Source organism: Myzus persicae, unplaced genomic scaffold, assembly GCF_001856785.1.
Source record: "Myzus persicae strain clone G006 unplaced genomic scaffold, MPER_G0061.0, whole genome shotgun sequence".
Lineage (NCBI taxonomy): Eukaryota > Metazoa > Arthropoda > Insecta > Hemiptera > Aphididae > Myzus > Myzus persicae.
Window position 1 is genome coordinate 182,220 of NW_019104078.1, and position 25,043 is coordinate 207,262.

At 25.6% G+C, this 25,043-nt stretch overlaps 1 protein-coding gene across 7 annotated transcripts in view; it reads left to right on the forward strand.

Annotated features, from left to right (window-relative positions):
- Positions 1 to 25,043, forward strand: part of LOC111038424 (piezo-type mechanosensitive ion channel component-like) — a 38,145-nt gene that overhangs the window by 552 nt on the left and 12,550 nt on the right. For 2 of the 7 annotated variants that reach the window (XM_022321513.1, XM_022321517.1), the window contains exons 2-23: positions 217 to 285; positions 7,274 to 7,369; positions 7,440 to 7,562; positions 7,662 to 7,910; positions 7,971 to 8,217; positions 9,149 to 9,305; positions 12,789 to 12,917; positions 18,120 to 18,243; positions 18,324 to 18,427; positions 18,495 to 18,761; positions 18,855 to 18,981; positions 19,107 to 19,303; positions 19,461 to 19,609; positions 19,678 to 19,821; positions 19,908 to 20,071; positions 20,130 to 20,272; positions 20,355 to 20,531; positions 20,591 to 20,699; positions 20,803 to 20,993; positions 21,114 to 21,315; positions 24,604 to 24,699; positions 24,865 to 25,030. In XM_022321513.1, the coding sequence (XP_022177205.1) occupies positions 222 to 285; positions 7,274 to 7,369; positions 7,440 to 7,562; positions 7,662 to 7,910; positions 7,971 to 8,217; positions 9,149 to 9,305; positions 12,789 to 12,917; positions 18,120 to 18,243; positions 18,324 to 18,427; positions 18,495 to 18,761; positions 18,855 to 18,981; positions 19,107 to 19,303; positions 19,461 to 19,609; positions 19,678 to 19,821; positions 19,908 to 20,071; positions 20,130 to 20,272; positions 20,355 to 20,531; positions 20,591 to 20,699; positions 20,803 to 20,993; positions 21,114 to 21,315; positions 24,604 to 24,699; positions 24,865 to 25,030 (3,425 nt within the window). In that variant the 5' untranslated portion in view covers positions 217 to 221. Of the gene's footprint in view, positions 1 to 216; positions 286 to 7,273; positions 7,370 to 7,439; positions 7,563 to 7,661; positions 7,911 to 7,970; positions 8,218 to 9,148; positions 9,306 to 11,979; positions 12,043 to 12,788; positions 12,918 to 13,496; positions 13,554 to 13,623; positions 13,642 to 18,119; positions 18,244 to 18,323; positions 18,428 to 18,494; positions 18,762 to 18,854; positions 18,982 to 19,106; positions 19,304 to 19,460; positions 19,610 to 19,677; positions 19,822 to 19,907; positions 20,072 to 20,129; positions 20,273 to 20,354; positions 20,532 to 20,590; positions 20,700 to 20,802; positions 20,994 to 21,113; positions 21,316 to 24,603; positions 24,700 to 24,864; positions 25,031 to 25,043 lie in introns of those variants that run through there. The other 5 variants (XM_022321514.1, XM_022321515.1, XM_022321516.1 and 2 more) reach the window with 5 other exon arrangements.

Below are 25,043 nucleotides of genomic sequence, written 5' to 3' on the forward strand. Positions count from 1 at the left end.
TTTATGTATTTATTTTACATTTTACATATACATTGAACAATTTAAGTGTGAATTTTTTGAGGATTGCATTTCTTACATCATTAATTTATAGCATTTGGATGAATTCCAAGAAAATAATTGTTCATCATAACTAAAATATTTAAATATATTTTTAGTTAGTTTGTCTCCTGAATGTTCAACCGTCCTTACATGTCTTTGAAATTTATGATTTTACAGGAACGATGAAGAAATTTATTATATCTTTACTGCTCTTCCATATAATTCTGCCACTGAGTTTACTAATATGTGAGTAATATAATATCCAATTAAAATTATATGCATTATTTATAGTTATAAATAGTTTTAAGTTCTTTTTGTCTAGACTTTTATTAGATGTTGTTTTATTCAAATGCCATTTATTAAACATTTCAAATTGCATTTATGTACCTATATAAGTTTTTTAAATCAATATTTTCAGTTAATATTATCCTATACATACTCAAATACATTAAATATAATTAGGTAGGTACTTATAATTTAATCTTTGAAATGAAAATCAAAGACAAGATTCATTTACCAACATATTTTATTTTATGTATATATTTTTTTAGTATTATAATATGCATAATACTATATAACAGAGGTATTCAATTTTTTTTTTTTAATTGTCATCCTTGTTATTTTCCCTCTTCTTTGTCATGGTCAGGAGCATGCTTACACGAAGGGATGAGGTCATGATGGTGTTGTATACCCATCTTTTGCCTTATTTTTGTCATATAATATGTATAATAAAGCAATGAAATAAAATTATACTCATAATCACTGTGGTCTGAGTATAGTCAATAATTCATATCCCTCCCTTCCTTTTGAATAATATGAGTACAACTCTAGCTACAGCTCTCCTGAAAATTGCTTGCTACATCCCCTATAGCCGTGGCACACAGTTTGAATACCTTTGCTGTATAACAGGGGTGGCAAACGTTTTGAACACTATGTGCCGAAAATTCCTTTTTTTTTAAGCGTACCATGAAAAATATTTTGTTATATTTGATATTGTAAAAAAAATTATCATAATTTGATTGTATAGTTAATATATTAGTATAAAAAAGGTTAGTTTAGTTACATACAATTATAATAATAATACTTTGTTAATTATTTATTTTAACATTTTATTTTTAGTAAAAATATTTTAATTTTTTGCGTGCCCTAAAATCTTTTAGCGTGCCACCTCGGTATTTTCCATTCTTGCTATAAAATAATATTATGTAGTATAAAGCAGTATTAGTGTTTGCATAGCTTAGCTTATGTAGATATTTACCAATGGTTAAAAAATTAAAATTTAATAATTTCTTAGGGTCTACTTTTTTTTGGGTTAAGAGTCACCAATAGTTTCTACTAGAGATTAGATTTATAGTAAAAATTGCTTAAATTTAGAAATTTATAAACCTATGGTTAGTATTATATTCAAAATAATTTAATAATATAGTGAAACCTGGCTTATTGTACACCTCTCTTAATATATACAATTATAAGGTTCCTTTCAAAAATATATAATATATAAATTAACATATCTAGGTTCAAAAAATCCAATACATTTTTACATCAGACACATGTATATATATATATAGTTTTTATTTTCTAAGAATTATTTGTTTTCAAATTATGTATATCAAATACTTAATATTATTTATAAATTATAACTGATAAAGTCCTGTTTTCTATTACTAGTTATTACTCAATAATCGTTAGTTTTTTGAAATTTAAAAATATTTATCTAATTTAATGTAGGTATAGTTTAATTCATTTTAAAATTGTAGGGACTATGGCCATACTAGAATGGCCACTTAGTTAAATAACAGTTAAGTATTACTATAGTTTTCATGTAACAATAAGGTAACATGATAATTTTAATTGATGGTACCTACTTAATTTAAACATCAACACATATATAAGAATCTGGACTTTTATACAATCATTAAATTTCAAAACTTCATCTATTATATCCAATTGATAAATATATTATTATTGTTTATTTCATAAGAATTATTTTTTAAAAAGATTATATTTATTTAATACTTAACATAAATATTTATAAGTTATATTTTATTAGGACTTTTTTTTATTTTTAGTCATTATTTATGCAATGTTTTATTTAATATTTCACTGTTTCAAATTTAATTTAATTTATATTTCAATTCATTCTGAAACTGTGTGTTCCTAGATTTTTATCCAATCTCTCTGTGATCATACTTAATAGTTATTTTGTATTGCTATTTACTTTTAAAGGACAACAAGATAACATGTAATTGATAATAATATAAACCACAAATACAATATTATTAATAGTACCAATAAAACACAAATACTGATAAATACCATGTCTTGTATGCAATGAAATAATAAATAATATAAGTATTATTATAATACTAGGATGTCATAACATATAAACCAAAGTGTTTTCATATTATGGTCTTATGAAAATATTAAACATGTATTTGCATTATTTTATGATCTTTTTCTTGTAGTTATTAGTATGTATGATTTTTGTTTTTATATTGACAGTGTCATATTGTCTTACTCTTACATACTCAAGGCTGTCACTGGTAGCGAGGTCCATGGGTTCAGACCCTCTCCGAAATTTTAAAAGTAGAACAAATTTTAGTTGTAAATATTGTTTATTGACTATTGTATTAACAATTTTATATTTTCATTAATGCTGTTATAATGCAGATTGTGAGTTTTTATATTTTGAATGTAAAAATGATGAATTTTAAGTACCTATCTATATTATAAAACAATTTTGGACTTAAATTTATTGTCAGTTACAGTCTGGTGCATGCTTACTATTTTTGTACCACAGTACTTTAATTTTATGAGTATAATCAAGATGTAATTTTTTTATGGAAACATATTAGTTGTAGAGAATTGAAACTTTTGTCATCATGTTTCAATTTTAAAATTGGTCAGACTAGTTTTAAGATATTTATACCACAAAACTATTTACTGTTTATCGATTTTGTATGAAACAAACAGTATTGTTAAGTGTTCAATGAAAACATTTTACTAGATAATTTATTGTTATTAATTTAAGATCCTAAATAATTATATTTTAAAATTTTGAAAGCAGATTGTTAAGTCTTAAGTTAAAACCTAAAAACATCATTGGGGTTCCTATTTACCTACCTACACAGAGTATCACTTAATTCATCCATGTATGCACTAGCTTCCTGCCTAGATTTTATAACGTAAATTACTATATTAATAATTTATCTTGTAAAACATTAACATAAATTAGTCTTATACATTTTCTGGTATTAATTCGGTATGCGCTCTACAGGTTTTGCTGTTCTACAATCGGTCTACGTTTGGTACGAGGATATTGGACAACGACTGTATTTCTTATGTGTTATTTGTCCTCCTTTTTATATATGATATGTTGGGTATTTCTTTCAACTTTATTATCTCATCTTTAATTATCTTTACTCTCAATTCAATTCTATATTCTATTCTCTCATTTATGTTTGTATTGGAATTGCCTACACAAATGGTAATGGATCAGACAGGAAGAAGCAATATGTGTCATTGAGTGGTTTAAAATGTGTCAAGAAATATTCACAGCAGTTTTGAAGACTAAAAGAAAAATGTTTGGAAATGCACAAAATCCAATTCAGATTGACGAATGTCCTTTCACTGGCTGAAGGAAGTACAATATGGTAGATTATTATCTGGAGACGCTCTTTCCTCCTTGAAAGATATAAATGCTGAGGTAATTAATAACCGAAATTCCGGTGCTCGGGTAGATGGTTATCCTGGGTATTTGGCTTAAAAATTGAAACAATTGCCAATCATTTTTATATTCATCGAGAGAAATTCTTCTAACAATATTACAGAAGAAAGACATTCAGAATCAGCAATGAAATAAAACGGAATTAATACAACATATGTAGAGCACATACCGAATCAAAAACATCTTTGTAGAGCTCATACCGAATTAGCATCCATTTGATATATAGGATAACTGATTTTAAAAATTTACCCCATCAATACAATAATGATTTAAACAGTTATTACAGTATAATATAGAACACTATATTTCGAGAAAATACTATCATTGAGCATGGTCCTTATAGAAGTTACTGCCTGTGTATTTGGGTTTTATCCATATTTTGTGTAAACCTAATGATATAGTTGCCATTATAGTTATTGTTTTCCATTTGATGTTAATAGGCTTATTTCATTTATGTAGGTTAGCATACATATTAGTAAAGTAGTTGTATTTTGTAGCCAACTTTTTTTGTATTCGTTTAGTATGTGTAAACTACCGGACTGATTATTAATTTAAAAACAGTCAAATTAAAAATCATAAAATTAGGTTATTGTTATTACAGATTACATTCAAAATCAGTCAACAAAATATCGGTAAAAAAAAAAAATATAAACATAAAAACATAAAAACATAAAATTATTTAACATAAATTATGTTTGGCAATATACTTTTTGTATGTCACTTAAAAATTAAAAAAAAATTAAACTTTGAAATCGTTTTTCTTGGATTAACGACAGAACACGTACTGACAGTATTGTCAATTTATAATGTTAGAATGACAAAATGTCTATTGGTAAAAACCAGTGAATAAAATATTTATGTAATACAATTATAAAGATAAGCAAGCATAGGTTGTCTTTTCCTAAAATATAGATAATCGTTTTTTTAGGTCACGTACTAAACCCAGTAATACAGGTAGGTTACATACTAAAATTGATTTTTAATCGGTAGGTCACATACTCAATGAATACCACTTTTTGTGAATTTCATTTTTTAATTATTCTACATGGCTAGGTTTCAAGGTGTGTAGTGGCACATACTTCTGTGGCCTGTCACAAAAATAAATGATAGGGTCCATATAGTTAATGTATTCATCTAATGAATCATACTCAGCTTAAAATTGAATTGTCTCTGAAGCCTCAAAGTAACACCAAACATCCACAAAATAATAAGCCCAGTAAAATACAATACCACAATGCTTATAATATTTATACAGTTAATTTTTATCATTAACCCTACTTATGAATACATATTTAGAAAATTCCATTATTTTCTGGAGGAAAAAAAAAAAATTAGTTGAAATTTTAAATGTAACCAAATTATTTCTGTAATCTGTGACTATCATTTCTAACCAGTTACAAATTTCCAAGTTACAGTAACCATTTTTAAATGTTGTATAACAGAAATATAAATTAAACAATTTTTCATGAATCGATAAAGTTTGACTTGTAACTTTTCTTTGTTAAATAAATACAAATTTTGTAAACATTCAAAATTGAGAAGCTCATAAAAATTATTGTAGCTTAATCCTTAACTTTTTTTTTAATTTCCACTTACAACAACTTAAGGGAAACCTTGTATTACATATTAAAATTTTTTGACTGAGCAAAAAAATGTCTATCATCATTAATTTAAAAAATTTTTTTTTAAATTAATGAAAATCGGAAATTTCGTATGCCTATAAATTGCTCAACATGAGTCAAAATAGTTTGAATTTTTATTATGTATAGAAATTAGCGATTTCTAATATAAACACTTAGTCCAAATGTCATGTTGACGATCATTTATTGTAAATTTATACCAAAAATCAATAGCGATTTTGTGGAAAACCGATTTTGCTTAAAATTTTCCGATGTTCCTTAATTTTGTTTTGTTTTTTTCTGGCGCTTTTGAAATCTACTGGGAATTTTACATTTTGACCTCCTTAATTGAACAACTAGATTCACTTTCCCACTGGAAATGATTACTGAAGTTGGAAATTGAAGCATTGTTTCAACTACTTATTGTGTACACAGACATAAATAACAATAAAAAAAATACACACACATCATCGTATAATCAATACATTCATCGCTTCGCTCAGAATCTAACCAGGGAATTTTCTATGCAAAACTGGTTTTTGAAAAAATAAATTATGCTTTTCTGTTGTAATGCAAAAAAAAAATAACTAGAAACTTGAAATGTACAGTATATTATTATATTTTATACACACACTGATGTGTCAAAAATAAATATAACCTACTGTTGTACTAAAGTATAGTAATAAAATTAATTACTTTAATCACAATAACATCATCAAATTATATATTTAATTACTAAGTAATATTATAGGCTGACTGACCATTTTCGCTAAGAATCATTTTTTGTATACAATATCATTTTATATCATTGAATTCAAATTTAACAACATCCATTATAGTGAACTACTTGTAACCTCCTGTACAGCAGAGAGACATCTATTTACCTGTTTTTTTTTCTTAATCAATAATCTTGACAATTTTATACCAAGTAATAAGTTTTTACAGAAGTTAAATACTATCAAAAATACATAAGCAAATTTTTGTCTTTCAATTGTTTGATTAAAGATTAATTTTAAGCTATTACTTATTTAAACCATGAACCTATTCACATTCTTCATTAGTAATGTGGTATTGACTTAAAAGTTAGTAACAATTATATTATATGATAGAATTATTTACTATTATATTAACTAAAATAATAAATGCAATGTTTTTGGCAAAAATTAAATTAATTTTTAATTAAATTTCTAATTTTAATTTTATATAATTGAAATAAGTTACTTTAATAGTAGTATCAAGAAAAAAAAACATACAAAAATATATATGATGAAAGACCATCTCTGCTCAGAATGGTTTTTTGTATGAAATGATAAATCATTGAATTAAAATTTGACATATCCATTACAGTGACCCACTTGATATCTACTGTACAAAGAAACGGTACCTACTTGCCCACCTTTTTTATTATTATAATTATAATCTATGTATTGTTTAAAATTGTTAATCTTCTAACACGTTCTTCATTATAGTGTCAAAAAATCCTTATGTTTTAGTTAAGTATTGGAAATAATAATTATTATTTAAAATTTCAAAATGTTTGTTAGATTTATTATTTACCCCTGATATTAATTATACAAATTATGACTATGCATTTAACCATTTTTTCATGTTGTTTTCAAATAATTGATGCACTGAATATGATTAAAAGTTATTCTTTAGAACATTGTATATAGGTACTGTAATACTTTATATTTTATTACTGTGAGTTGTAACTATTTTTAGTATGGACTCATTAACAATTGAAATAAATTACTAAGTTCTCAACATATATAGTATTTAGAAAAATATGTCAACATTTTATTGTAATATATCTATTTATTGATATTTATTTGAGAAATTGTCATTCTTATAAGTTTTATTATTTATACCTACTTATTTTATTTTCTAGGTATCTGTTTAAAACAGAATGCATTAACTGGAATCTATCTATTTTTACTACTCTACCTTCCTCTAGTCAAAACACCTACTCCAAAAAATATAAATGGTATATTTTTAATTAAAATGTACTAAATTATAAAATATATTATTAAGATTGTATTTCTATTGTTAATTAGGAAGTTCCGGAATGTTTTTAAGAACTATAACTCTAATCAGCTGGCTCATGGTATTAATTCAGCTTTTATTCCAAATTGTTCTGCTTGTTATGCATCCATACGGAAAACTTTTAGGACCAATATGTGAGTATATTAATTGTTATTTACTCATAGTAATATGTTACAACTATTTTAATTTTTTATATTTGTTTAAAATAATTAATCAATTTATTATTATTTAAGGTAGTGGAATAGAACGAATGTTTCGTTATATTGGTTTAATTGAGTTATCTAAACTTCAACTGGTTGAAATATTGTACTTCTATTTACCAGAACTGATAATGGTTTGTGCATCTACTATTATACAACGCATGTTAATTAAAATTAATGTTGAAGATAATGCATCAGATAGTTTTGTCGAAATCACAGACCCCGCTGAATCAAGAGCAACATGGCAACAGACAAGTTCTATTTCTATTGCTATTTCTATTGGTAAAATTATTTGCATATCATTTATTTATATACCTATGGTTAACTTATATTTAATTATAGGAAAATACCTTTGTTTGGTTATTATTTGTCTCGCTGGAGTTGCAGTGCCATCAATTATTAGTGCATTTTACTACATAACATTTTTGGGAATAATGACTTGGTGGTCTTGCTACCATCCTATAAGTCGTGGATTTGCATACTTATTTCGTTTCGTTTGTTTGGTTGCTTGTATACATGTATCTATTCTTTTTGTATATCAAATGGAGTGGGCTCAAATTCTTTTACCTCCAAATTCACCAATTGCAAGGTAAGGTATTTTATTTATGTTTAGTAGGTACTCATATTTTTCTGCCTGCAACATAAGTTTAATTTTATTTATAAAAACTATTTTTAAATGAAAATGTATAACTGTAGTTTGTTTCAAAAGAGAATAATTAGTAGGCCGACTGATTTACGTCAGTTCTGCTTTACCAACTACCTGGTCTTAGCATGACATAACCATGTGATTCTCGTCACTCCAATAACATCATTCACAAAGCACAAAAAGTGATTTTTCTTTTTGATTCAGAGTTTGAACAGTGATATTTCTCATTTATTATGTTGTCAGTGATGACTTATTACACAAACCAGAGAAAATTGCCTCTACATAGAAGTGTCTTTATTTTAAACTCTATTCGGAATGAGATCGTACCACGTCAGTGACCAGTTTTTGTCCGCAACAGTTAGACACTTCCCGCACATAGAAAGTTTGTGAGACTAGCTCTGCGGAACAAAGCTACGCCTATGCACAGAAATTGGCTGTCGAGGTACGATCTCATTCCAAATAGAGTATAGATGTGACAAATATTAATAAAACATGTAAAAAAGTACTTTGCATAGTTTTTAGTATGCTATATTTAGACTGATAATACAATAAATTATTCATTTATTATAAACATTTATTTACCTAATTTTATATTTTTCTCGGTGCTAGTAAAATAGGATTATTGTTTTTTTTATTAGAACATGCCATCTATATTAATAAACTATATTTTAGTTTAAATAGAAGCAATATAATAATTAGACCTCTATGGACTTCTTGAATATTTTTTCATAATAATTTGAATTTAGTATTTACTATTTTGGTACTTAGTACTTCTCTTTAAAAAAATATACAAGTTTTTTATAAAAGTATTTAAATTTATACTCATTTAAAATTAAAATAACATAATTTATTATTCAATTATAATTTTTTCTAGATACTATGGTCTCATTGCTATCAGAGAAACAACTTGTAAAGATACTGTCGTAGTAAAATTTGTGGACTGTGAATGGCCAATGTATGCATTTCCATTAATCTTGGTTGTTACACATTATCTCTTATGGTTTGAATCACTTCTTATACTAAATAACCCAGTAAGTAATTATTTTTTTATTTATCATAATGCTTTAGTGTAATCATTTAAAACGTTATCAAACATTTAGATATTCAAAATTGATTTTATTTAGGTATATTTTTTTTAAAATTAAAAATAAATTCTAATTTACATTTTAAATTAACATTACAAACAAACATCAAATGTACTAGTATTGTTACATTAAGCAAATAGATAGGTACTCCACTCTCAAAAATAAAACATTAAGAGTATATCACAGCATTTTTTTCTCTCTCTCTCTCTTTCTCTCTGGTCTAAGCGCAACATAGCAAAGTTTACCTTCACAATAATGATTATTAATTATAATCATAATAATTTCTAAAATTAGAGTGATATGACATCTTATAAAATTTAAATGTATGATTTTTGTCTGGAGCATCTTATAGGCTCTTTATTATATTTTAATTTTAAAGTGAGTTATGAGTATTTTAAAAATGTAAATTGTCATCATCTTTAAATAATCTTAACTAATAACATTTTGCTTTAATTTTAGAGATTATTATGATTTTAATTGTTATTACGAATGTGAAATTTTTGATGTTCGCATTGGTCAAGGAGAGAACAAAAATGCTCTGACATGCTCTTAATGTTGTTAATGATATGAGACCAAAAACCTCACAGAAAATTTGAAACAATTCAAAAACTGTTATTAAAAACAAACAAAAAATACATTTGTTGAAATCTAACAAAAATGTATTGTAACATTAAAGGTGTTGGCCCAAAATCATAAGATATATAAATTGTATTTACAATCAAGGTGTCAAGTATAAATATATTATTGTGAATGATAGATATTTTAATACATTATATTTTATATTTACACACTTCTATATATTAATTTTCAATTAAAGAAATAATTCAAAGGTGTATGATTAATTTTTGACTTAGACATAAAAAGCATACATTTTTTTTATTATTTAACTTATGAATTTTTTTTTTGATATAATAATTGCATTGTTTTTATTGATTTGGAATCATCTGTGTCTTGTTGATTTTTTTTTCGTTTTTGTGTGATCTGGAATATATCACTTAATTTTCAGTTTGAGTGGATAACAAGGGCTCACCCAAGGGGGTGGCTAATGGGCTTTAGTCCCCCCCCCCCAAATGGCTAGCCCCAAAACATATTTTATTAGGTTTATTGACAATTGACATTTGACTTTAAATTATTATAAAAAAAAATATCAACCATCGAAATTTAAACATTAGGTATAACATAATATTATATTATATTTATACCTGTCATTCCGGGCCCCGGGAGAGACCTCTGTTGTTTATTATTATCGTCGCGACGTCATTATATATATAGTAGCTTATTTATTTATTTATTCGTTTTTAATTGTTAATTAACAAGCTTTAAGATTTCTGTACAAAATAAATACAACCAAAAAAAAAAAAAAAATTCTGGGTGCGCCCCTGGTGGATAATATGTTTTTGTAATTGTTCATTTAACCAAGTTGACTATTCACTGGAACCAATTGAAATGAGTTAACATATTCAATACTATAGGGTGTTTCATTAAGAACACCGGATTTAATTTTCCCTGTATTTTTTGGTTTTATGTGTTGGCTGACCAGTTTCTTTCATCATTGTTATCAATAAACTTTCCACAGTAAAACTCTGCAAAGGTTTTAGCAATAACATTTTGTTTTATTCATGTATTTTGATTGTTACTAATATTCTATGTGTCTCCATGGTGCGACTCAGTACAATATGTTAAAACTTAACACAGATCACTTTTTAATCAAAAAATTGTTTTAACCAGTCCAATGACATCTCTTTGTCGATAATCACAACAGTTGGTGATACAATTTTGTTTGAATAAATGTCTAAAAAGATTAAATCTGGTGTTCTTAATGAAACACCCTATAATATATGAATTAAAATTGAAACATTTTTTTTATTTAGTAGTCAAATATTTTTTTTACATTTTAACTTCATGCATATAATTTTTGTTTTTTAAATTAACTGTCCAATATTTACTTAAACTGACATTTATATTTTTAATTTACCTTGGTTTTATACTAAATTTGCAATAAAATTACAATAATTGTATTGAACTTGATAATATAAGAATAATCTTAAGGTATATGAGAAAAGTATGGTAAAATTGGTAACAATGAAACTAATAAAGGTTGGTAAATTGAAATAAATATTCAATATAGGTTAATAAATTGAAGTATTTTAATTTATCATCTATCAATAACATGAATTTTTGAGAAAAAGTCGAGATAAGCACTTTTTTTTGTATGGATTCATGCTTTTATCCGGAATTAAAGAAACCCACTGTTTATTAAGCTCATTAATTTTAAAATTGTTTGCTATTATTTTGAATAGTTGACACGAAAATCGTACATTTTGATTAAGTTAAAACTTTTTTTTATTCAAAATAAAAAATCTTGAGCCTAGTGTAATATTAATAACTATCTTTTGTATCTGCTGTCATAAGCCATTGTATTTATACTTAAATATTTGAAATATGCCTATAGTTGTATAACTATATTAAAATAAATTAAATAATGTACATATAAATCAGCATCTAAAAATTAAATTGATAACAATTATGTTTATTCTTGTTTACTAGATCATACAAATTAAATGAATTAATTTAATAAATATTTTAAAAATTACTCTTATAAATTAGTTTACAGTTCATGATCTAACATCTTTAATGCATTTTGATGTGAACGATTGCGTTCACAAAGGAAAATGTTTAAAAGGTATGATATTATATATAATTTCCTATTTCTCAAATTATATTCATTTTCCCCTACTTTTTTTATTTGCCTTTGTCGATTTTGCAATTATTTTTATATTTATTTTATGTTTGGCTATAGTATTATATTATTATAGTATAATAAATGTCTTTATATACTATGTATAATTTAGTTGAATGTGTAGATAATCCTGTAATTGATGGTAGATCAATATTACAAAAATTGAAATTAAGGATCTAAAAAAAAAAATATTTAGGTAATGTTCTTACCTTACTATAAGTTATACAGTGTTGATATGTTCAATTCTATAAATAATTATTTATGTAGGTATTAAATTGTAAGTAAATTTTTGTGAAAGAGTTGCATACAAATCCCATGTATTTAATGGGCATTAGCTCATGCTAGAGCTGAAGTATGAAAGTTCTTACAATATGAACACTGCATATAGGAACTATTTATGAAGATTAAATAGCTTAGAATCTAAATTAAGCTTAAATTCTGTTTAGAGATGTATCACCATATTAATTATAAATCCTGTGACTGTTTTGTTCTGATACAATGTGTTGTGTTGGTTCTGAAAATATGTGAAAAATTACGCATGGTGTTTATGTACAACACTTGTGTGATTGTTGGTTGTAACATAGGTATAGCCTATTGAAAAAAAAACTTGTTATTGTTTCTGGTGCAATTTAATGAAATTACAATTAAATAATCTAGGAAAAACTTGTTTAAATTATTAAAAATTACAGGATCTAGAAACAAAGGAACCATTAGGAATGACTCGACAAGTAACTGTTCGTTTATCTCAAAAAGGTCCCAATAGTTATTTCTTTCGAAATAAAACAAATCGATGGCGTGCTGCCACTCGCAAAGTTTGCGTATGTTAATGTTATTCATCCATATACTTACACACATTTTGAATGTGTATTGTGTAAAAAATGCACTGCTGAGATTTATTCACAAATTTTAATGTTCATAACATTTTATGTACCAGCTGTATAATATTTTGTATTCTAAGCAATATTTTATCACGTGTATTTATTTGTTTTTTGATTATTGATTAGGTTTCGCAATTTGAATAATGACTGTTTTAAAAAAAAGGTTATTATTATTTGCACTGTAAATACTAAATACATTATAATGTATTTTTACACAATTAAAATAAAATAGAATTGTGGCTGTAATATATTATAAGGAAAAAATTTAAACACTTAAAATCAAACATAATTGTATAAAAAAGATATGAGTAGGTCTATTAGGCATCATATTATAAACTATTTATTCACATTCAATGGTATCTCTTATTTGTTTGTTAAAAGCTTTTTTTGTGTTTTGTTGCTTTATGATTGTTTTCAATTCTTTAGAGCTCCATAAAATTGAATATTTTGTTTTATATGCATTTATCAAAATAATATGAACGTTACCATTTATATTGCACTGATAAATTTATATTATAGATGCACGCTTCTACAGAACATTCCCTGGACCATACCCATCTAACGGAAAATACGCCTGTATGTACATAATAGCATTGAGTTATATATTCATTTATTACTATTACTATAACCTGAATAAAATTAACAGGATGTACAGCTAAAAGAGGTAAAAGAACATGTTATAGATATGAGCAAACATTTGGTACCTTATCATTCAAGTAAGAGTTAACTAACCCGGGGATAAAATACATAGATTAAAAAATATATGTACATAATAATGTTCATGCTTTATAAAATTCACATTTACATTTAGCATATTTTTTTGTGTAATGGTTTGTATATCAATCATAAATAACGCACTTACATTGTTAGTTGAAAAAGATGATATGATTTTTATTAAGGTTGGATGTTTATAATCTTACAAGCTCTAAAAAAATGCATGCAAATATGCCCAAAAAATATCAAAGTATGTCCTTAAAGCAATGAATTTATATGATAAAATATGTCAACAATTTTATTGTTTATTGCCTTTTGAAATAAACCAAACATTTTTAATATATCATTGATAGAAAGTACACATTTCATATCCCCATATTCACATGATTTGTGACATCAACTCAATATCTAATACGTACATATTATTTATGAGGTATGATTTAATACTTAATCTACAAGCATAAATCTGTAAAAGATTCCATTTCTAAGGCCCTTGAAATTGGAATTTTCAAAATTTGTTTGAACAGATTGTTGGTGTACTATTTGTCCATTAACATTGTGCATAAGTTGGTTAGGAACACCCCTCTACTTTTTAACAATACTAAATATTCGATTATTAGGTATTTTGTATGAATATTTTTATTTTGGCATCTTTGTAATTAACAATTCATATTTGTTAATCTACATGTTTTTCCATTATTATCATTTAAGTAGTTTTGTGATGTTTAGGTGGCTGTAATTAAAAGTTATTAGAATTTTCTTACATACATTTCAAGCCTTAGCTAATAAAATTTAAAATTGTGGACATTTTTACAAAATTGAGCCTATGCATTTCTGATAGTTTTTAATTGCTGCAAGTACAGTTGTTTATGGAGGACTCTTATTTTAAATTTTCAAGCTTTTGTTCTACAATATTAATACTTAATGTTATGGTAATATAAATATTCTTAGAATATTTTAGGCTGAATTCACTTTGAATTGTTTTTTTTTCAAACAAAGCAATCTGATATATATGTCGTAGGCATATAGTCAAATCAAGCATTTTATTAAATGCTTAGGCATATAGTCAAAGAATTTAATGTTTATGCAATTTCACTATTCACCTAGATATTTAGTTAAATGCCTAGTCATTTAAAAAAATAAATTTTTTTACTTTGCTGTCTTCTAAGCCATTATTTGACACTAGCTGAAGTTCTTCTCATGAACACCAATTTTTATTTTACCAACTTCTATGCCAATTTGATAAACGCTGTTCCGAATGTCTTATCACTAATACATTTATATTTTGACTATCGAGAGATCCTCGGTCTACTTTTGGAACACTTAATACTATTTGATCACCAACCTTTAGTTCCTTAAATAGTTTTTCACTATTTTACGGTACTCACGGTATTAACGGTACTCAATATAGATAAGGTTCTCATACAACTAAGTTAAAAACCAATGGAACTTTCATTTTTATTTAATGAGAATTTATTGTACTCACTACTCGTACTATCATTTATGTCTATCATATCTAATTAGTTATTACCTGTATATATTTATGATTTCATTTTTAAAACAATAGTAATAATGAACACGAAATTAAACATTTTATTTCATATACCAATGTGTTTTTCATATTAATAAATAATACATAGTATTTTTATGTATAAAATAGCAATAATTAACTGATAGAAAATATATTTAAATTTTTAAAATAATACAAAATGTTTTTTTATTATTTGCCTGACATGAAATAGACATTTAATCAAATGCCTAGTCGTTTAACTAAATGTCTAGGCGGATAGTGAAATTGTATAAACATTAAAATTGTTGATTATATGCCTAGGCATTTAATAAAATGCCTGATTTGACTATATGCCTACGACATATATCTATCTATCTATCTATCTATCTATATAGAATTTGAACTCAATGATATATATACTATATCATTGAGTTCAAATTTAACCATTCTATTACACTACTGCAGTAATCAATAACAGTGACCAGGTAAAATCAAATCTACAATATAGCAAAGAGACTTCCCTGGTTTATGTATTTATTATATTTATATTGTTAGGTATTTGTAATTATTTTTATGCATATTATATGTCTTGTTTAGAACATGTTCATTTTATTTTTTTTTTAAGTCTCCAAACCACGTGCTTGAACATTATTTTGAAAATTTCAATTTTTGTGTTTGATTGAGGATCGTTTTTAATTAATTATCCTACGAAAAAATTGTTTATGCGATATCTTTCTCGAAAATGTATAAAAACTGCTTCTACATTATGCCAAATTTAATTTGATCTGAAATTTTCGTAACTAAAAGGAAAAAAATATGTATATTTCAATAACATACTAACTCTGATTATTATTATTTATCTACTGGCTACTGAATAGTGGATCAAAATAATAATTTATGTGTACCATTATAGTTAATAAATATATTATATCATATCTTTGGTTTTTATTTATACTTGGGCGTAGAATTAATAATAGTAGGTGTAACAAAAAAGATTTATGGGACTTTTAATTCTAATTGTGTTAAAAGGATTTTAAATTTGCAGATGCAGGTAACTATGTTTATCAAATAAAACTTTACCACAAACCCACACAATTAATGTTGTTCTGTATTCCACAAAATTATTTTTTAAATAAATTGTACTGTTGTTAAGATTTGTATAAAGAGGGTGTCTTTATAAAGCAATGACATTGTAAACTTCTCTATTAGATTTTATCTTTTCAAAAATCATTGTACAATTTATCTTATTTTATAAATAATTTTTAAAATGTGTTCAAAGTAGACAATATTGTAACGTTTTTTCACTTTTTTTTCTCAAATTCTCAATAATTATTTAATAAAACTGATATATTTGCAAACTTAAATCACTATTATTTCAAATTAGCCATATCACATAATTAATGCCGAAAAATAATAAAATATTGTGCATAATAATAATTTTATATTTACCGTAATAATTTAATGAATGCTTTTGAGTGGACCTTAGTTAACTAAAGTATTATATTTCCAGATTTTAGAAAATTAAACAATTCACTTTATATTCAAATTTAACATGTTCAGCTAACAGTCAATTAATAAACTACGACCGCTTGAGCTTTGAGCATTGAATCATAATACTTACTTTTATATAATATATTTAACAATTCTATAACACTTATTTCTACAAAATATTTTAACAAAATGTAAGTGCATTTAATATTTCTCTTAATTATTTTACTCAAATACTTAAATATAATATATATAAGCGTAAATCAGGTTGAAATAAGGTGTATATCAGTTATGCCTAGCTAGTGGCCCTCTAATTTATTCTATGTGTCCCTTAGCAAATTTTTGAAGTTTAACAACATTTTCAAAAAAAAGTAAAATTATTACCCAACCTCAATTTGTAATCCTTTCAATAATTAATAAGAGATAATAAAACAAGGCCTACATGTTTATTGTATACCTACTATGTGTTGAAAAAATTATATTATTAGATTAAGATTGAGATTATTTGCACTTCTATATTTGGTGGCCCACTAGAAAATAATTGTTTACCAAAGTGGTCCACCTATAAAAAAAGATTGGGCATCATAGTCTAGACTATAGGTGAAGTGGCGAACAATGTTCCTTTAATCTCACCCAAGTAAATCAAATTATGATTATTCGATCTTTTAATATACTAATTTATATTGTATTCAATTTTACATATTTGTAAGATAAGAAAAATTTTTACATTGTGGTTATATCCTAGATCTTTTGGAGGAGCTACCTTCCATCTCTTAAACTATCTCAAATTACCCTATACAAGTATATTGTTTTGCTAAAAAAATTATTTAGATTATATATACATATTGTTTATGCATTTTAAAATATAAAATTTAATTTAATTATTATTTCTAAACACAGACTTATTAGTGAAAAAATCGCTCAACATAATTCTCAAGGTGTTCTGGCAGTGCTGTCAGTAACACAAAAAAAAAGATACGTGTAGATTAAACTAATAAATTCAAAAAAGTGATGTCTTAGCTAAGCTCCACTCAAAAGAGTTTTATATAAAATAAAAATGTTTTAACTAATACTAATTATAAATGAGATAGGTCTCTGCCAAGATTAAAATTATAAAATTAATACATTCAACCCAATTATGAATAGGTAACTTGAAATTGCATTTTTTTACATGGAGACTATAAGTTTATTTTAAATGAATTTCAGCTTAATATTTTTAAAGAATCAAAACTCATCAGTCGAGAATATTCTGGTTATTAATTTCTATGCATTAACATTTTAAAGCTGTACATCACAATATCACATTAACATTGGAAATTCACATGATTTTTTTTATATGTTGTAATCTATAACTTTCTGTGATCGAGACTTAATTAATTATTAGAAAATGTATTCTCAAATATTATAATATCAAATTATTTTTATAATAGTTAATTCGTGGCCAAAAACCCATGTATACTACTAGTCCGACTACAACTGACAGTCCATCATGTAGTATGGTGGAAAGTGAGGTCCAAAAACCTCATACTCAACAAGAAGGGTATCCTGATGATAGTAAATATGTTTTCTAGTTTAATATTATTCACCAATAATGCTTGTCTGTCTCTAATAACTATTTTTTTTTTCATATTAAGGAGAATATAAATCAAATATTTTCTATTATTTGATGGATGTTCTAAGTACTGTGTCACAATTTATCACCCGCACCTCATATATTGGCACCAATATCGTAATGATGGTAAGTTCATTTTTATGATCAACTATTTTATGTGTTCATTTACATATTTGTGTAATTTAAATTACAGGCTTGGAGTATTACATACCACAGTTGGTTAACATTTGTATTGCTACTATGGGCTAGTATTTCTTGGATGGTTCCTCAACAAAGAAAAACAATGTTAAGATCATCACCATTTTTAGTATTCTATGCAGAATTTTTACTGTTATCTCAATTCTTATACGGAATGAATTTAAATGACTCAGAATTACCTCAAACTATTCAAGATTGGAATTTACAGCAAATAGGCTTCACCAAAGTTCTTCATTTCCCTTGCAAACCTTTAATCATAAAAGTAATGTGTTTTAATTTTTATACAATTAATTAGTTGTGGATAAAATAACTTAATTTACATTTAAACTAATTCATTGGTTTTCATTAATCATAGACATTATTTACAACAATGTTCTGGATAACAATGAGACAATATATGCAAGAAAGGAGAGAAGCTAGAAGTCATTCGGCTGTAGCTAATATGATTGCTCCTCTTCAAGTTACTGTGGGGACAGCAACAGGTAGAACTATACTTATATAACCATTAAGTTACATTGAAATATTATATGTTGTTTTATTGATTAAAATGTTGGTTTCGTTAAAGGGCTTAATGTTTTATCTATCAATTATTATTTTTACATTTTAGCCATGGGAGGTGATTCAGGCACAAAAGGTAGTCAATTAATGCAAAGACTTGGTGAAGAAGCTAAAATAATTCTAACAAAATTTTGGATATGGGTTGTGGCATTTGTGTTGTTTGGAATTGGCATAACTGGTGAACGAATGACAATATTCCGAATAATTTATATGGCACTGGCGTTAATATTTTTATTAACATTTCAAGTAAAACTTATATTTTTTACAGTGTCTCACAAAGATTTTCTAATTATGTGTTAATTATATTTAAACTCCTTTTTAAAATTAAAAAATCTCTGTGGATACCTCATTATACCTCTGTACATTATGAAGTATTAATTTTTTTAAATATTGTTTATATTAGTTATCTTGGGTTTTGTGGAGAAAAATTATGTATGGTTTTTGGCTTACAGTCATCATTTATTCAATGCTGATATTAGTTATGACCTACACATATCAGTTTGATAATTTTCCATATTACTGGGAAAAATATCTGAAAATTCCACCCACATTGTAAGTTATTAAATAAATTTGATATCAAAAATATTTTTACTAAATAATTTTTTTTTATTCATTTGTAGACAATTAGATATAGGTTTGGAAAAATTTGAAACTGGAGAGCTGTTTGTGAGACTTTTGACTCCAACATTTTTTGTTATCATAACTGTTGTTCAACTTTACTATTTTCATAAAGATTTTTTGGCTATTTCTGATATAAAAAGCCGGTATGTTTAATTTATACCCTAAAGTTCTACAATCAGAATTATAATCTTGTTTATCACACGTTTTTATACAAACAAAAATTTTACAGTGGTACTAGTATTGTTAAACCATCCAAACCAGGTAATTCTTCTGGTTCAGATAGTGACAAAGAATCAACGAATTCTAGCATTTCACTGACAGACAATAAATACCAAAAACATCCTCCACGGCCAAGCTTTATATCTGAAAGAAAATCTTTTAAAGTTTTTAAAAGTAATTATTTAATTTTTTTCCCCAGTGAAACTTGTGGTTAATTTTTTTTTTTTTACAGATCTACCAAAGGTCAAATTACGCTCATTTTTTAAAATGCTTAAGACAATTTTGTCTTATATAATTGAGCTAGCATGGCTGTATGCCGAATTACACATGATAAAAATTATATTGTTGTGTGTCATGTTTTTGGCTGTATATGAGGTAAAACAGTACAATATTGATATTATTTTAAAATACTAGACAATAAAATTTATATTTCTTATAATTTATTAATTATCATTAGGTGTGTTTGGTTCATTTTGTGTTGGTTGTATTGGTAACTATTTCATTAGTGTTTAATAGCCGTATACAGTCGATCATTGTTTATATTATATCCGTGTATGTATCTATATTGTTACTTACCAAGATGATTTACCAAATTGAATATATACGTGAGGGTACATGGAATGTCACATGTCCAGTATGTATGATAACTTGAATACCATTTTATAATTTTATACAGTTACAATTTTGTTTAAGGACCCTCATGATCCAGATAAAATGAAAGATTATAATACAGCAAATTGGGTTGGATTCAAAAAGTCCACAGCTTATGTCTCATTATTAAATTTACTTAAAGGCTATATTTGTAAGTATTAAGTATCTTAGACATGTACATAATATCTATTAAAATTGTATAACTATTGATATTAATTCTCATAATAATAACAAATTTGTACATATTTTTACAGCTATAGTTTTTGTCATCACATTGCATAGGGTTGTGATTACTCGGCAAAAATATAAAAGACATTTAAAAGGTAGACCATTGGCAAAACCTTTAAGAATGTTCTCTGGTATTACTTTTAAAGATGTTGACCATGATATTCCTCATTGTCTGAAGTATTTATTGAACTTTGGATTCTATCGATTTGGTGTAGAGGTATTGTTTCATATTTATATTAATATATAGTTGTTTTCTTTATAATTTAGTTACTATTTATAGTTTTTTATTTTAAATTTGATAAGTAACTTTCATATTTCCATATTAATTTATTTCTAGATAACTCTTATTGCTGTAGCGGTACTAGTAGGAACAAGAATGGACTTTTATGCAGTACTTTATGCATTATGGTTAATGACTTTTGTAATGTTATCAAGGGGAACTTTAGCAAAAGTGTGGATCATTTTTATGTTTTTTGTTGTTATCACCATACCATTGCAATATGCTATTGTGATTGGACTACCTCCTGATCTTTGTTTAGGTGAGTAATAATTCCAAAATATTTACAAATGTATATATATACAGCGTGATTTTTTAAGCATGTTCATCCTATTTTTATGATTCAATTAAGCATAATATATTAAAATTTAGATTTTTGGAATTTTTTAAAACACTTGAAGTCCATTTTATGAATCATTGACATTTTTTGTACCATTTGAGAATAATCCCGTGACATTAAAAACTTCAGTTTTTCAAATAGGAACCTCTCTTTTTATTTTTAATTACTGAGTAGATTTTTTTTCGAGAATTTCGATGTTTCTAAATCAAAATTTGAGCTACTAGTTTTTGAGTAATGTAACTTAGTGTTTTAAGGATAATATATGTCAATCTTAATGGATTAAGTAGAAGGCCAGATAGAAGGCTTAGAACAGCGGTTCCCAAACTTTTACGACCACGGCACCCTTAAAAAATTGTTTGTGTTTCGTGGAACCCTAATATCTAATCCAACTCAACTACAATTTTTGTAAATTAAAAAAGGAAAATCAATTCCTTAAACTCTCAAATCCAAATAATATTATAATGATACTGTTAATGACTTTTCATAATTAAACTTAGTTTAAAAAAACATTTTCAATCAAACATTTTTTAAACAATAAACATTAAATAAACATAATTTTCTCAATAATTTCATACATCTAACGGAACCCTTGACATTGTCCCACGGAACCCTAAGGTTCCGCGGAACACACTTTGGGAAACGCTGGCTTAGAAGATTTGAAAAAGTGAGCAATAACTATTGATTTAACAATATAAATAAATTGTAAAAAATTATCCAAGTATAACAAATACTACATCTAACATTACATATTGTTTTTTTATTTTTATAAAACCATTTTTAAGGGGTATTATCACTAGTATAAACATTTTAATAACTATTCATGAAAATGTTGATTTAGATACATTAACATTTTCGAAAAAATTGTCCACTTAATAATTTTTAATAAAAAGGGAGATTCTCATTTGAAAAGTCGTAGTTACTATCGCCACAAGATACTCCTTAAGTAGTACAAAAATATGAGAAATTTGAATAAATGTATGATGAAAGGGAAAAATAGGGGTAAGCATGCTTAAAAAATCACCCTATGTATATATTTTGATGCCTTCAATATTAATCTGATCAGGGTGTATCCTCTTATTTGCTTATTATTTATATAATATGTTATGGTAAGAGTAAGATCAACAATGAAACTGGATTAACTGATCAAATCTGGGATACACAAAATTGTTTGGTCAAACACCTATTGATTTGGTAATTTGGACTTTTACAAGATTACTTTGATAGATTTTGTAAATCTTAATATCAACATTTAGTGGTGGTAAAAGTCCAACATTTTTCACCAATTGCGTGATATTTTCACCCTATTATATGGAAAAAAAAATATACATTGCATAAATTATATAATGCACAATTTTATATTATTACTATACAATGTGTTCCACGAAGAAGTGAAAATTCGGCGCTACATAAAAGTATACATTAATTTATAAAAAAAACACTTTTTAACTTGTTTCTATATTTTTAGTTTTTTAGTTATGGGCAATTCAACATTTTTTTAAACTAAACTGAACCCATCCCACATTTGGTACTAATGATACTAATGGGTACTAATGTATTTTCAAAACTTTTCTTGTAATTTTATTTTATTAATTATTATTTTATAAAAATTATCATTCTTAAAAAAGGATATAGTGTTTAACCCAATCAACATATTATTTTTAACATTTTTTTTTACTATTTTATTATCTATAGAATAATACCTAAAATACCTTAAACGTTTTGTTTTTGTAAATCTTACCTCTTTGTGATTACATGCCTCATCTAAGCTTGTTGTCTGGTAATTATCAATTGATAATCATGACTTTTTCACATAAAAGATTGTATATTACTATTATAATATTATGTGTTAATATTGACTGTCAAAAATATGTATTACAAATTGATATAAATTAAATCCAAAAATGAGTTATGTTTTCAGTAACTAAGCCTGCACAAATAAAAAATAATTTTGTAATAATAATGTACCAAACTACTATTTTATAATAATTTCATTTTTACACATAAAATATATAATTTTTTTTTTTTGTTATTTTAAGAGAAAAATCACCCATGACAAAGATTATAGAAAATAATATTTTTGATGTTATGACATAATTATATGTCTAAAAAATAATTGAATTTTTATTTAAGTTTAGAAAATTATTTTTTATTCTAATAGTCAAATAATAATAATATACAGTAAAACTTCTTAATAGCAAACAATTGCATACAAAATTGTCTACTTGAGAAGTGTCCGCTGTTGGGGAAAATGATAAAGAATTACAATTTAAAATGTACCTTCTTTTTAAAAAATCATTTTATTTAAGATATATTAGGTACGTTAAGTTATTAAAGTCACATGATACTGAAAATAGATATGGTACACATCAAGTTGGGAATCCATGTTATTTGTATTTAGGGCATTATCTATTGGTTGCTTAGGTTTATTAACTGTTTTTGTAGGTACCTAATCGTACCATTAAATTATAAAGATTAATGACTTTATCGGAAATATAAGAATAGTATATAATACATATTATATATAATGCGAATAGGTTTTTGTTTGTCGAGATCATAGCTGTCCATTAATTTGAGATATTAGTTAGAGGTATTAAAGCTAACCAGACTACCTTAGCTTGCCCACATGTCCTTTATTAAGAGGTTTCACTATTTAGATGAGCTCAATTCTATAATTCTAATTGGGTTGTGCCGGGACCTGAAAATGTGTCTGTTATTTAGAGGCATCCTTTAATTAAAGGTGTCAGTCATGGGATGTTTCACTATTATATAAATCTAATAGATCAAACCATCTTAAATATAACCCTCCATAATTTTGGTTATATCTCATTTTACTGTAAGATTACTCAAAAATTATAAAAAAAACAATTCATGAATGCATTTAATCTTTGTTCTTGTCAGTTTTAAAAAAAAAAATATATATTACTTTGATCCTAATTTTATTCCTGGTAATTGTAAGGGCTGTTATACAGGTAGTCTATTAATAAAATACAACCATTTGAGTCTATAGTTAGATGGACACAAATGTTTTGTAACCAGTGTTTGGATTCATTTAGGAATGGTCATGATTTGAGTAATTATTACAGCTCTCACACTCAAATTCCAAACAAAACAATTTTTTATCAATCTTTCTACTAAACCTTACAAAAGGCTTAAGTCAACATTAACATTTCTATTATTTGACAATTATAATTTTTATTTTATCTATTACAGAATGGCCATGGGATGAAAATGAAATTATGAAAAATTTCCGTGACTGGATGTTCTTACCAGACCCTGATTCCCCTCCGGATGCATATAAATTACTATGTAAGACCAGTTAATATAATAATATAAATATCATTTAAATATTGCATAGTTTATTCAATGTTATATGGTTATTTTATCTGATAGATTGAAATATCTATACCTAATATATTGTAATATTATATTAATCTTATAGATTTAAAAAAAATAAGTGTATGTATTTTTAAGGTGATTTCATTGTGTTATTATTTGTGTCTCGTCAATCTATTGTCTTCAAAATAGAAAGAAGGCATATAGATGTTGAATATCCAGGAGGCACAAATCGTTCAATTATTGAGGAAGCTGAAAAACCCAGCTTTATAAATCCAGTGCCCGATTTTGTATCTCATATAAGGTAATTTTAACAT